This window comes from Phoca vitulina, unplaced genomic scaffold (genome assembly GCF_004348235.1).
Source record: "Phoca vitulina isolate PV1807 unplaced genomic scaffold, GSC_HSeal_1.0 scaffold89, whole genome shotgun sequence".
In the NCBI taxonomy this organism is placed as follows: Eukaryota; Metazoa; Chordata; class Mammalia; order Carnivora; family Phocidae; genus Phoca; species Phoca vitulina.
Window position 1 is genome coordinate 1875297 of NW_022589792.1, and position 13604 is coordinate 1888900.

General features: G+C 54.2%; 2 protein-coding genes across 2 annotated transcripts; one reads left to right on the forward strand and one right to left on the reverse strand.

Moving 5' to 3' along the window:
- The first annotated feature begins 3490 nt into the window (after positions 1-3490).
- Positions 3491-5186, forward strand: SWSAP1 (SWIM-type zinc finger 7 associated protein 1). Its single transcript, XM_032396167.1, has 2 exons — positions 3491-3740; positions 4482-5186. The coding sequence occupies exons 1-2, from the start codon at positions 3492-3494 to the stop codon at positions 4983-4985; spliced, it is 753 nt and encodes a 250-aa protein (XP_032252058.1). The 5' UTR covers position 3491; the 3' UTR covers positions 4986-5186.
- A 1025-nt stretch (positions 5187-6211) lies between these two features.
- On the reverse strand, positions 6212-11478 carry EPOR (erythropoietin receptor). The gene is made up of 8 exons (XM_032396168.1): positions 11229-11478; positions 10249-10384; positions 9670-9848; positions 9434-9591; positions 8777-8930; positions 8609-8696; positions 7283-7370; positions 6212-7189 (listed from the first exon to the last, which is right to left on the reverse strand). The coding sequence occupies exons 1-8, from the start codon at positions 11341-11343 to the stop codon at positions 6578-6580; spliced, it is 1530 nt and encodes a 509-aa protein (XP_032252059.1). The 5' UTR covers positions 11344-11478; the 3' UTR covers positions 6212-6577.
- Between the last annotated feature and the right edge of the window lie 2126 nt (positions 11479-13604).

Sequence of the window (13604 nt, forward strand, 5' to 3'; positions counted from 1 at the left end):
GGAGGGATAGAATCACGGAGCCCCCTTCTTCACCAAACAGAGCTCCTATTTCCAGGGATCGCACCCCTGAGAGCCATGGTTCCTTCTTTTTTTTTTTTTTTTTTTTTTAAGATTTTATTTATTTATTTAATTGAGAGAGAGAGAGACAGCGAGAGAGGGAACACAAGCAGGGGGAGTGGGAGAGGAAGAAGCAGGCTTCCCGCCGAGCAGGGAGCCCAATGTGGGGCTCGATCCCAGGACCCTGGGATCATGACCTGAGCCGAAGGCAGTCGTTTAACAAACTGAGCCACCCAGGTGCCCCGCCATGGTTCCTTCTGTCCCACAGCTACCTCCGTGCGGGCCAGGACAGAAGCAAAACTTCAGCACAGCGGACAGCACTCCAGGCAAACCCGCTGGCGCTGTCCGCGGTCCTGAAATTAAGTGCTGGCCAAGAAAGGGTAAAGTGGGGATTGCCAGACACAAAGAAGCGTTCGGGCCTGCTAGAGAGGGTGGAGACAGCTGGTCTCGCCATGTCCACACCCTCATCCCAGGATGGATAATTTTAGGTATAAAATCCAGACTAGGGCATATGTACATATTCAAAAGACTCCTCAACATGCCCCCGTAGGTCCCACAGAATCTCTAACTCAACTCAACTAAAACCGAGTTCTGGTTTATAATGTAAGTAAGACCACAACCATCCTCTGCTCAAAGCCTCTTGTGGCTGGCTCCCCATGCATCCTGGTAAAAGCCAAAGTTCTCCTAGTGCCTCAGAGCCTTTGCACTTAGAGGTGCCACCGCTTGGAATGCTGTTCCGCACCCCGCCTCCCCCCCTCCCCCCATCTACATGGTTCACTCCCTCACCTCCTTCAGGCCTTTACTCAAATGTCACCTTCTCAGTGAAGCCTCCCCCTACCACTCTATTTCAAATTGCAAAATCAAACAATTGGTCCTTCCAGCTCTTGTTTACCCTGTGCAAATTTTTTTGGCATACACTTGTCATCCACTCACAGACTACTTAAACTCCTCGTTATGCTTAGTGGCCATTATCTTCTCCCTCACTAGGATGTCAGCTCCACAAGGACAGAGACTTAGTTGTCTTTTTTTTTAAGATTTTATTTATTTATTCATTTATTTGAGAGAGAGCATGAGTGGGGAGAAGGGGCAGAGAGAGGGAGAAGCAGACTCCTTGCTGAGTAGGGAGCCTGGCGCAGGGCTTGATCCCAGGACCTCGAGATCACGACCTGAGCCGAAGGCAGATGCTCAACTGACTAAGCCACTCTTAGTTGTCTTTTCACTGCTGAAGCCCTGGTGCCTAGAACAGTGCCTGGCACTAGGTGCTCAATAAAATTTTATTAAATGAATGAATTAATCACTTGATGCTGAAATATGAGGGGGAAACACAGACTGACTCTGGGCTGTCCACTCCCCTGTCCCCTCACACTTTGGTCCTCCCTCCTCCTGGGAGTTTCTTTACAGTAAGTGTCCTTCCACCAGGACATGAAGACAGGCATCTGAGAAGTGAGAGAAAGAAGTACTATGTGTACAAGAAATATGCCAAACATCTGCATCTCTGCCAACGTACTCAGTCTACATTTACAAGCACCTGCTGTGTTCTGGGTGCTGTTCTAGGAAGTGGGGGCCGAGCAATGAACAAAAGAAAGAACCTCCCTGGTGGAGTTGACATTCTAGTGACAAGAGAGGCAATAAGTAGATAACATTGGAAATGATAAGTTATTTGAAAAGAAAGATGGATAAAGAGTGTAGGGCATGCACTTTTACACAGGTGACCAGGGAAAGCCTCTCTGAGTAGGTGATATTTGACCAAGACCTGAATGGAGTGGGTGTGAGCCACAGGGATATTTGGGAGCTGAGTGCTCTCAGCAAGGGAATACGAAGTGCAGTGGGGCTGTGTTCAGCATGCTCCCGTGTATGTATGTAACTGCACGACTATGTGATACTGTGTGTCACCCAGTATGTCACTACTGGGTGCTTGTGCATTTGGAGTGTTGCAAAGTGAGGTGAATCATGGGTTGTGCATCTGTTGGGGGAGGGGGTTGAGGTGGTATGTTTGACAAGGAGTGTAACAGTGTGCTTCGTGTGTTTGTGTGTAGAAAGAGCTGCAGGCACATTAACTGAAAGGAAATGTATCTATGTGTGTGCACGTGTGTGTGTGTGTGTAATAGCAATGGTATGGTTGTATCAGAGTGTGTTTTAGTGTGTGTGCAAGGGAAATAGTGTGGGGACGTAAATGTGGGAGAAAGTGTATGGGATGGTTTGTGTCAGGATAGGGCTGTGAACATGTGGGTGATGGGGGTTCTGGAAGTAGAATATATGCAGAGATGCCATGGTGTGTGTGTGTGTGTGTGTGTGAGCGCGTGTGTGTAGAGGGGTGTGGAGGTGACTGGCGGTGTGGGTGGGTGTATTGGGGGATGCTGTGGATCTGTTTTCTGGCCCCAGAGGGAGAAAAAAAGCCCAGGAAATATCAGTTCCGCCCCGCCCCTGGGTCTCCTGGCAACAGCACCACTTTGAAGTTACCAGGAGACGGAGTTGCCAGGGCAACAGGGGTGAGTGGCAGCTGTGGGGCGAAGTCTGGGTGAGGAGACCCAGCCAGCCATCACTTAGCCACTTATCTTGTTCCCCCTCGTTTCCCAGTTTCTCATCAATCCTACCTTCCTTTCTTCATTCATTCGTTTAACAAGCATATATTGAGAATTTACAATGATCTAGTCACTGTTCTGGGCGCTGGAGACACCTAAGTGAACAAGACAAACAACGTCTCTGCCTTGGCTGTCCCTTAGTCTCCCACCCCGTGTGCGTCTTTGTCTCTCCTGGCATCTTCTTTGGTCTATGGTCATGCCCGCCCCCTCACCCCAAGAAAACCCAAGGAGCCCCCAGGCCAAAGAGGAAGTCAGCTGAGACTCCTCTTCTCACAGATTCTCAGAGATGGCTGCTGCTTTTTGCCCACGAATGTTTCTGAGCCTGCAGCCTCCAACACAAGCTTGTGCCAATACTAAGGTGCGGAGAAAGAAGCACACAAGCTCCTCCATCACTCACCTTCTCAGCTGTCATTGGGTGACATCAGCAGAAACACACACAGACACATTCATCACAATATTCCTCTGATCATGAGCTCCATTTTACAGGTGAGCAGACTGAGGCTAGGAGACTTTAAGTAATGTGTCAGTGATTAGGACCTGTTTCCTTCAACTCTCGATCCTTATATTTGTCTTGATTAGCTGATTAGTTCACAATAATAATATTCGTGCTGCTTTCCTAAGCCAACTTGCGCAAAGGAAGGGCCTTTTCTCCCTCAAACGCCTCCATTCCTGCTCCCTCAAACTTAGTTATTTGCCCCTTCACCGGGGGGAGGAGCTAGTAAAGGCCAATCTAACTTTGATGGCAGATCCATGTACCAATGGAGAAGCTAATGCATTGTAACCAATGAGACCTCGGCTTGGGCGGGATTAAGGGCAGGAACGGGCCGCTGATTGGACAGAAGTATGTTGCGAATGGCGGAGGTGCTGAGGCGGGTGCTAAACCTGGGCAGCTCGGCAGAGTCCGAGGAGGAGAACACGGCTGAAGCTGGACCGCCCTTGCTGCTCCTCGGCGGTCCAGGGTCTGGAAAGACGGCGCTGCTATTCGCGGCGGCCCTGGAAGCGGCAGGAGAGGGCCGAGGCCCCGTCCTCTTCCTCACCCGGAGGCCTCTTCAAAGCCTGCCCCGCGGGAGAGGAGCAGCGCTCGACCCCCTGCGGCTACAGGTAACCGAGGGATGGGACCGAAGGCGGACTAGTTAGTACCTGAGCCTATTGAGGATTGAGTGACAGGTAGACAGACCAATGGAGGGGACGAAGGAAGAGCGAGCCGGCGCGGCCATTGTGGGGCGGACTCATTAATGAGCGGAGGGTGGGAGGGTGGGGGCGGGACCATAGGAAGCTTTGTTACGATTGGGAAACTGTCCCGGGGGGCGGAGCTAGAGAGAGGAGACGCCCAAAAGGTGGAGTCAAGGGGGTGGGTAAGAGGTGGGGCTAAACCAGCGTCTTGTTTGGACGCCGGCTTTTCTTTCGGGACCAATCAGTAGGTCCCACTGAGAACCTACCTACCAGCGGGTTTTCCGTGGAAAGATTGCCTTAGAGACCTGGCGAAAAAACTTACCTGTTCTCAGCTAATGGGGCAGTGGTAAATGCAGGATAAAAAAAAGAAGGTGGGGGTGCCTGGCTGGCTCAGTTGGTAGAGCATGCGACTCTTAATCTCAGGTTTTTAAGTTCCAGCCCCACCCACCTTCGGTGTAGAGATTACTTAAAAATAAAATATTTTTATATAAAAAAAGGGGAGGTGGGTACTAGTAGAAGAGTATTCGACCACTCTGAGCGGCTTCACTCTGGAACCAGCTGAGGCCTGAGAGCCTAGTGCAGGAAAGTATACAGGGCAGCAGGGCAGCTAAAGCTGGGAGCCTGGCTTCCTGAGCTGAATCTGGTCTTTTCCTTTTTTCCTCCCTCTAGAAGATCCGCTTCCAGTACCCACCGTCAACCCATGAACTCCTTCAGCTTCTGTGCTCTGCCCATGAGGCCCGGGGCCCAGCGCCCTCCCTCCTGCTGCTGGATGGCCTGGAGGAGTACCTAGTGGAAGACTGGGGGCCCCAGGAAGCGGCCTACTTGGCTGCCCTGCTTCTAGACACAGCTGCCTACTTCAGCCACCAGATTGGGCCTGGCCAGGGCTGTGGGCTCATTGTGGCCCTCCAGATCCAGGAAGAGGGAGACAGTGGGGATGCCCTGCAGCTGTCGCTGCTCCAGCGGTATTTCCCTGCCCAGTGCTGGCTGCAGGTGGATGCACCAGGCCCCGGACAGCGCTGCCTCCGAGCCTGCCTGGATCCAGGTGGGCTGGGCCCTAGAGCAGAGTGGTGGGTGGCTTTCCGACCAGATGGAGAGATGACAATCACCCCATGGCCTGCCCAGGCTGGTAACCCCAGCTCAGACAAAGGTTCAAGTTCTGAAGGCCAGCCTTGAGTTTTGGTGTGTGACAACCTCTCTGCCTCAGTTTCCCATGGCTGGAATACTTACTTCAGGAACACGTGCAAATTCAAAGACCTAAAGAATCTAAAGTGCTTTTTCTTTTTTGAAAAATAGTACCTTTTATGCCCAATCAACATATTGTTTTGTTGTTTTGAACTTTATAAAAAGTTTCATGATAAATGTAATCTTCTGAGACTTCCTTCTTCTCCCACTCAACGTTGTTATTAAGATTAGGCCAGGGGCACCTGAGTGGCTCAGTGGGTTAAGTGTCTGACTTCAGCTCAGGTCATGATCTCCAGGTCCTGGGATCAAGCCATGGGTCAGGCTCCCCTGCTGAGTGGGGAGTCTGCTTGTCCCTCTCCCTCTGCCCACAACCCCCCCCCACCCCCGCCCGGCTCCGGCTCATGCTCTCTCTCTCTCTCTCTCTCAAATAACTAATAAAATCTTAAAAAAGAAAAGATTAGGCCATATTTTTTAGTTCAGTCCTTTTTCCCTATTGCATATAATTCCATGGGTGACTATACCCCCATTTTATTCATCAGATTGACTTATTTACTGCTTATGAACATTCTTGCACACATATCCTGGTTCATGTCTGTGAGGCCTTTTAGGGTATATACCTAGAAGTGGAATTGGTAGAGTAGGTCTGCATATGTTCATCTTTCGTCGGTTATGTCAAACTTTTAAAAAGTGGTTAAACCAGAACTCCCAATGAGCCACCTGATGACACTGGTCACATCAGAGTACTTTCTTAGAACAGGGCCTGATTCAAAACAAAGCCTTACAAAACAGTGTCATCATTATTAGTGGCAGAGGCCAGCTAGAGGCTCATTCAACAACCTTCCTCTCCCGGGGTGTACAGCTGAACTACATTTCCCCCCAGCTGTCTGTGGTTCTAGCTGGGGTCCTGTGACTATTTCTGGCCAATGGGATTTGTGAAGAAGAGATGATTACTACTTCTTAGGCTAACTCCCTAAAATGGCCCACCAAATCTTCTGTTTGTTTTGCTTATTGGTTGGCAAGACGCAGAGGACCCATCTAAAGACCTCAGGGTGGCCCCGGGGGATGGGGAAGCTATAGACCAGAAGGGTCGGGGCTTCTGACTCATCCCAGAGATGACTGCTCACCTAGAGGTTTGCATTGAAATACGAGAGAGAAAGCATATTGATGTGTAAAGCGACTCATATTTAGGGGTTGTTTGTTACGGCACCTAGTACAACATATACTGACCAATTAGTTTTATTATGATTATTATTCAGGTTGCCAGATCCAGAATTTCAGACGGAGCTCAAGGCCTTTTTCTGCTGCCCCTATGGCCTGGGCCCAGGGAAAGATGGGGTTTACAGAATGTTTGTAGAAGTCATGATAGGAAAAAAAATACACACACATTCATGCATACACACACACACAACTCTCCATTTTAAAATACTGCAAGGATGGACTGAGCAGGATGGACTGGGCAGAAAGCCGAGGTTAGCAATGCCCCTAGTCCTGAGGGAGGCCTCACCAACCCTGCTCGATAAGTCTTAGGCCTGGACTAGCACTTGAGGTCATGCTGGATCTCCAAACGTCTGAGGGCTGGAGTCCTAGGAGCAGGCCACATAGCTGGGAGGTGAAGGCTCAGGGGCTGGGATGAGGCTGTTCTCATAAGGGTTCGAGAAGGGGCCATTCGATGAGTCCCCCCGGGCTCCCTGGGAGCCCCCTGAGCTGTAGTCAGTTGAGATGCCAGAGTCAGACACCATGAGGTACAGGTACTTTATGTGGGGCGGGGTGGGGGGCAGCTCAGGGGGCAGTGCCCTTGGGCGCAAGAGCTGGGAGCTGGGATCCAGGATGGTATACTCAAAGCTGGTAGCCAAGGCCCCCTCTGGCCCAGGCTTCAGGGACAAAGCAGATGAGCAGGAGGATGCTTCTGAGCCTTTATCCATGGCTACTATGTCCAAATCGCCATCAGGCCGTGGGAGATCCTCACTGGGTGGGTTCCGGGGCAGCAACCACTTGTCCAGCACCAGGTAGGTGTCCTGGGTACATTCACTGCCCACTGGCTCCAGCAGGGGTCCCTCATCCTCTGCCCCTGGCTCCACCGCCTGTGTCGCCCCCCAGCAGCGCTCAGAGAGGACTTCCAGGGGGGCGGGTGGGTCCTCTGCAAAGGGAGTGCAGGGGCTCCACCAAAGACAGCCCTCATTCTGGTAGAGCCACAGCTGGGGAAACAGCACCAGCCTGCTCAGAGACCTGGGGTTCAGCCGTAGGAGCAGGGAAGCCCCAGGCCCTGAGGGGACAACCATGCCACCTACCTGGAAGTTACCCTTGTGGGTGGTGAAGAGGCCCTCAAACTCACTCTCAGGGCTTGGGATGCCAGGCCAGATCTTCTGCTTCAGAGCCCTGGTGAAGCCAAAAGAACCAAGAACATGGGTATGTGTCACTGAACACCCACCACTACCCTGTTAGGAGCAGTCACAGGGGCACAGATAGTCCTCGCCCCTTGTGACCACAGTGGAGGCAGAAGAATGCATAGGGACAGAGGAACAGAGGCTCTGGCTTCCACCTGCAAAGGCCTATAGGTGGGTGACTGGAACAGGGTTTTGAAGGATGCATAGGAGTTCAACATGCACTGTTGTTACTTCCCTTCTCACTCCTTTCCATAATATTCCCCCAATGTACTCAGAATAAAATTCAAACTCCTCCCCACAGCCCTGCAGACAGCCTGGCATGTTCTGACCCCCTGTCACCTCCCTCACCTCATCATTTAACCACTCTCTCCTAACACATTCTGCTCTAGCCAGAGAGCCCTTCTTGGCAGCTGCTTCAATGTTCCAAGCTCATTCCCACCTCAGGGCTTTTGCACTTGCTGTTTCTTTTCAATTTTCATGTGACTGCCTTCTTCCAACCTTCAGGTTTCCATTCTGATGTCACCTCCCAGAGGTCTTTCCTGATCATCCTGTCATGTCCCCAGGCCCCACTTGTTTCTGTGATATCACAATGCATAATCAAATATCTGTTGGTTCCCTTGTTATTTGACTCAACTATGAGATCCACAAGGTGAGGGACTTGTTTGTTTTCCACTTTCTCCCCAGTGCTTAGCACACAGTTGGCACTCCGTATGTATTTTTCAACCAAGTAAATAAACAAGGCCTTGAAAGACATCTAGGAGACTGCTTGGCAGACAAGGCAGGAAGGGCATTCCGGGCAGACGGAATAGCATGTGCCTAGGCTTGAGGGCGTGAAACCACATGTTATGTGCTGGGAATTCCAAAAACCTCAGGATGGCTGGTCCTACCGTAAAGAATCTAAGGAGCTTCACAACAGAGGCAGGAGGCACTCAGGGTGTTAAATCTTTCCATTAAGCCCATCCAGGGATTTTACAAAAGTGGATAAAATTGGGAAAAGGAACGAGCAAAGGAATTCAAGGAGCAGCCACTGAGGTTGAAGGAAAACCAGGTGAATGTTCCCAGGGAATTTTAACTAAGAGTCTGGGTCTGGTCTGGCTTGCACTCCAGCCTTGCCCCTGACCCCTCACTGTGTGTCCCTGGGCAAATGCCTGCCTGTCTCTGAGCCTAGCTTTCCATAGCAAAAGAACGGTGGGGAGGAGTCTGGGCTAGGTGCCCGAATGGGGCGCTCACCTGCGGTGGGAGAGCAGGGCGAGCACGGCCAGCAGTATCAGGATGAGCACGAGGATGAGGGAGAGCGTCAGGATGAGGGGGTCCAAGTCTGAGGAGCAGAAAGTCAGGGTGGTGGGAATGCCCCATGTTCCGCCCTAGCCCCTCCTACGCCCCTACCTGGGGCCTCACCACTAGCTGTCAGCAGCGACGCAGGCTCGGACCAGGCGCTCCAGAAGCCACCGAAGCTCGGCTCGGCCATACGGGCGCGTACCATGAAGGTGTAACGCGTTCCGCCCCGAAGGTTGCTCAGCACGCACTCAGTGCGGCCATCCAGGATCTCCACCTGGGGGCGGGGCCTGGGTGAGAGGCGTGGCCAGAGGGAGCGGGGCGAGCAGAGAAAAGCCTGGGGGGCGGCACCGAGCCAATCAAAGAAAGGAAGGACAGCTTCCCAAGCGCTGCCGTGAGGGGGAAGGGCACTGAAAGCAAGAAGCGGCTTCCAGGAAGGCTCGGGGCCAATCAGGACGGGGCCCCAGGGAGCAGAGGGCGGACTCGGGCTATTTAGGGGCGGGGCCAGAGCCTAGAGGGTCGGGACCTTGAAGGGGTCTAGTATTTGGGACACTGGGGTAAGTGGGATTGGGTCCAGGTGGGCTGGGGAGGCACTGGGAAAGAAGACATGTCAGTGGGCGTGGAGGTGTCTCGGGCAGGGAGATGACGGGCGTCAGAGGCGGGGCCTGGAGGGGCGCGGCCAGGGGCGGGGCCGTGGTGACCATCTGGGCGGGGTTTGGAGGGAGGAGGCGGGGCTGTCCACCATGGAGCCTTTGGGGCTGGCGGTAGAGGCAGCCTCACCTTCTGTGCGCCCCCCGCGACGTTGCCAGAGGAGATGTTCACTTCGTAGCGGATGAGGCTGGCCACGGGGGCCCCAGGAGGCGGGAGCCAACGCAGTACCACGTGGCCGCCCTCGTCGGCCCGCCGCGCCAGCAGCCCCGCTGGGGGGTCCAGGAGCACTGAGGAGAGGGGTTGATCAGGCGGGCGGTGACCGTGACTCCCTCACCCGACAAGGTCCCCATTCCCTGCGCACTTACCTACTTCGTTGATGTGGATGATACGGTGATAGCGTGGAGCGCCCGAGGATACCGCTGTGACGCGCAACTCTAAGGGCACGAAGCTCGACGTGTCGGCCGTGGGCAGCGAGCACCAGAAGCGCACAGCGCCGCGAGCCGTGGGCGCCTGGTGTAGGCTGCATGGCTTCCATGGCTCACCCCTGTGCGCCAAGGGGCCAGAGAGGCGACGGGGCAAGTTGGGGGTGGGGGTGCGACAGGTTGTTATTGCCTGGACCGTGGGCGCATTTTGGGCACCACCACCAAGGGGCGTCCCAGCCCCGACGCACGCGACGCCTTAGTCCTATCGGAGGGGTGCCGTCCCTGCCCTACAGTTTGGGATCGCCCTCCAACAGAGATCGCGGGAGTGTTCCAACCCCAGCCACTAGGGGGCCGTGTCAGCCCTGACCCCGCGGGCTTCCCACCAGTGACCACCTGGGCAGGTGCCATCCGGCCCCGATTCCAGCAGATGTCCCAAAGCGTGAGCTCCGGGGCGAGCTCTGTCCTGCCCACCCGCCCCGTCCTCAGAGCGTGGGGGCGCTCCACCTGCCCCGCTGCACTCACTCGAGCTGGTAGAAGAAGCTGTAGTTGTCGGGGCCGACCCCGGCGCTTGCCGCTTCCTCCCAGAAACACACCAAGTCCTCCAACCGTTCGGTGAAGCACAGAAGCTCTTCGGGCCCGCGGGCAGCCAGCAGGGCCGCTGCGGGTGGGAACAAGGGGAGGGGGTCGGGGGAACCCTGTCTTCGGGCCACCGCGTCCTCCCCCCTCCCTCCTGCCGCCTGTGCGAACCGATAAGAAAAAAGCCCCGCCTCGCTCTCTACCCCAAGCGGGGCCCCTCGAAGGGTCCCCAGAGGTGGTGCCCCCCGAACTCCCAAGCACAGGTTGCTTGCCTTACTGTTCCCACACACATCCCCGCCCGCCCCACAACGCGCGGGACTGCGCGCAGCTAGCCAGGCCTCCGCCTCCCGCTGCCGGCCCCGCCCCAGGCCAGGCCAGGCGAGCCACTGGATGTGTGCGGAGGTGGCGGGCTCCCCTATCGGCCCCGGCAGGCTGCCGGCGGCCCGATAACGCCAACCGTGGCCCCCTCCCCCGCCCCTTCCCTCAACCCGGCAGGCCGAGGGATCTGGCGCCCGCGTACAAACCATGTTTACAGTCGCCAGCGGCCCCGGGCCCTCTGCCTCGACCCGGGCTTTGTCCTCCCTCCCTCCAATGAAGGGTCGGCTAGGTCCCTCTCTCCTCAGGGACTCTAGACGTCGAGGCCTAGACCCAGCACCGCCCCTGTCCCATTAGGATATATCATGTCCCAGTCTCCCTGGAAAGATAAAACGGGAACCTTATGTCCCCCTCCAGACCCAGTCTGGAGTCTTAGAACCCAGTATGCTACACCAGGTCCCAGTCCAAGAGATTCAGAGACCAGCTTGGCCCTGAGGACCTAAACTGGAGGTTCGGAACTCGATATGGCCCCCAGGACCCAGGCTGGAAGTTCAGGCCTGAGCTTTGCCCCCAGGACCTAGTGCGGGGGTCCCACACCGATCCACCCTTACCTTTACTTTCAAACTTGGGGTCCAGGGGTTTGGGTGGGGAAGCCCAGGCGGCCCCAGCGAGCAAGAGACAGAGAGAGCGGACTCCAGGCCAGAGGTACGCCCAGAGGTGATCCATGATGCAGCCCCCCGCGACGGGGGGCCCAGGGCCCCTGCCCTCCTTCCGCCCCTGGCACAATCCACAGCTGGGTCAGCAGCTGCCTCCGCCGGACACAGCTGACCAGGCCCTTCCCGGCCAGGCGCCTCCAAGTGGCAGCTGCCCCGAGGGGGCGGGACCACACGCAGCCTGGGCTGAGATAAGCGGGAGGAGGCCGCCCTGCTGGTCCCGCGGGAGGCCCCAGGGGCCCTCAGGCCCCCCACCCCACCCCGCGGCCACTTGGGGGTCAGGAACAGTGCCGGTTTCTGCGGCAGACACACTTTCTTACTGTGTGACCCTCGGCAGGTGACTTATCCGAGCTTCAGCCTTCTTGTCTGTAAAACCCGGCTTGGCACATAGCAAACATTCCAAAAACGTAAGATACTGGTATTATCGTGCTAATCAACATCTCTTCCCAGTCTGGGTGGGAATAAATAATCGTAAGAGTGACTGGCGGTTGAGTGTTTGCACGGTGGTAGCAGTGTGACCAGACAGTATGTACCATATGATCCTGTATTGGTAAAATAACATACATTCTGGAGGTTGAGATTTGTGATTTCTTTGGAAAAGTTTTACTCTTGGGATATTTTTACTGTTGGGATTTTATTTTACGAGGAATGTGCAGTTCTTTTAATCTGTAAAGTAATTATAGTACACACGGTGAAAGCTATTCACTTGGGCTGAGCTTCTCAAACTAGGGTAAACACCCCCACAGGGGTACACCTGCCTGGGGCGCTTTGGCGCCTGCCCTCCCTCGACTAGCCAGTCAGAACACTCCGTTTCCCGGAGCACCGTGATTGGCTCAGGGTGGGCATGGGACCCAAATGGATCCAATGAGCCTCCATCCTGGGACTTTACCCGAAGTTCCTGGGGAAAAAGAATTTGCCCACATCCCATTGGCCAAGACTTAGTCACATGACCACATTTTGCTGCAAGGGAGACTGGAAATGTTTTCTATTTTGGGTGGCCAGCTGAAAATCAGGGGTTGTTCTGTTGCCACAGAGGGTGATTGGATTTGGCAAGGTGCAGGGTGGGGGGTGGACACAGTCTCATTCTCAGGGCAAATCAGAGCCCAGAGACAGCAACATAATCCTGATGACATCTTTTGAATCCCTGGATCCAATTGTGATTGAAGCTGGACCCACTGAACTTTTCATTTACACGAGCCATTGGTTTACTTTTTTTTTTTTTAAGATTTTATTTATTTATTTAACAAAGAGAGAGCGACAGCGAGAGGGAACACAGCAGGGGGAGTGGGAGAGGGAGAAGCAGGCTTCCTCCTGAGCAGGGAGCCCAATATGGGGCTCGATCCCAGGACCCTGGGATCGTGGCCTGATTCAAAGGCAGACGCTTAACAACTGAGCCACCCGGCCACCCCAGGACTGGGTTTTTGAACACTTGAAGCACAAAGACCCCTGATCAACAGTGAGATATAAAGGGGCACCTGCATGGCTTAGTCAGTTAGGCATCTGCCTTTGGCTTGGGTCATGATCCCCGAGTCCTGGGAACGAGTCCCGCGACAGGCTCCCTGCTCAGTGGGGAGTCTGCTTCTCCCTCTCCCTCCTGCTTGTGTTCTCTCTCTCAAATAAACAGATAAAAATCTTTTAAATAATTTTTAAAAATTTAAAAAACAGTGAGCTATAAAGCTGCTAGTTGATGTTCGGCACAGAGTAGAAGTTCCTCAGTGAACACATTATTGTTGATTGTGGTTGTTGCTGGTTATGACTGTGTCCTAGGTGGCCCTATGGCTCCCTTTGTCTCTGCCTTCTCTGTTTCCTCTCCCTACCCCAGTACAGGGACACCGTGCCCCCCTCTCCTTTCATCTTCACACCCTGTTGACTTATGGGTGATGGTATTTATCTCTGATCCCAATGGATTTTCATTTCTTCACTCTCCCATATACATGGCAGAAAAGAAGCATAACGCCCCCCAAATGCTGGGGAGTCCCAACCCTTGTGTGTGTGATAGTCCCCTGACCCTCTGCATCTGGTCGTGTCTCACCTGAACCCTTTCACAAGACTCTTAGATTTTTTTCAGTTTTTGGTTTTGGTTTTTAATTTCTATTGAGATAGAGAATATAAGGCCCAGGCTCAGAACAGACAAGACAGACCTGTTTCATAACTTTGGTCACTATTTTCATCCACTTCTGTCAGTTCTGATGTGTCTCCACCAGTTACAAGATTTCTCTGGGGAAGGGTCTGTCCCCCCCCCCCCCCCCCCCCCCCCCCCCCCCCCCCCCCCCC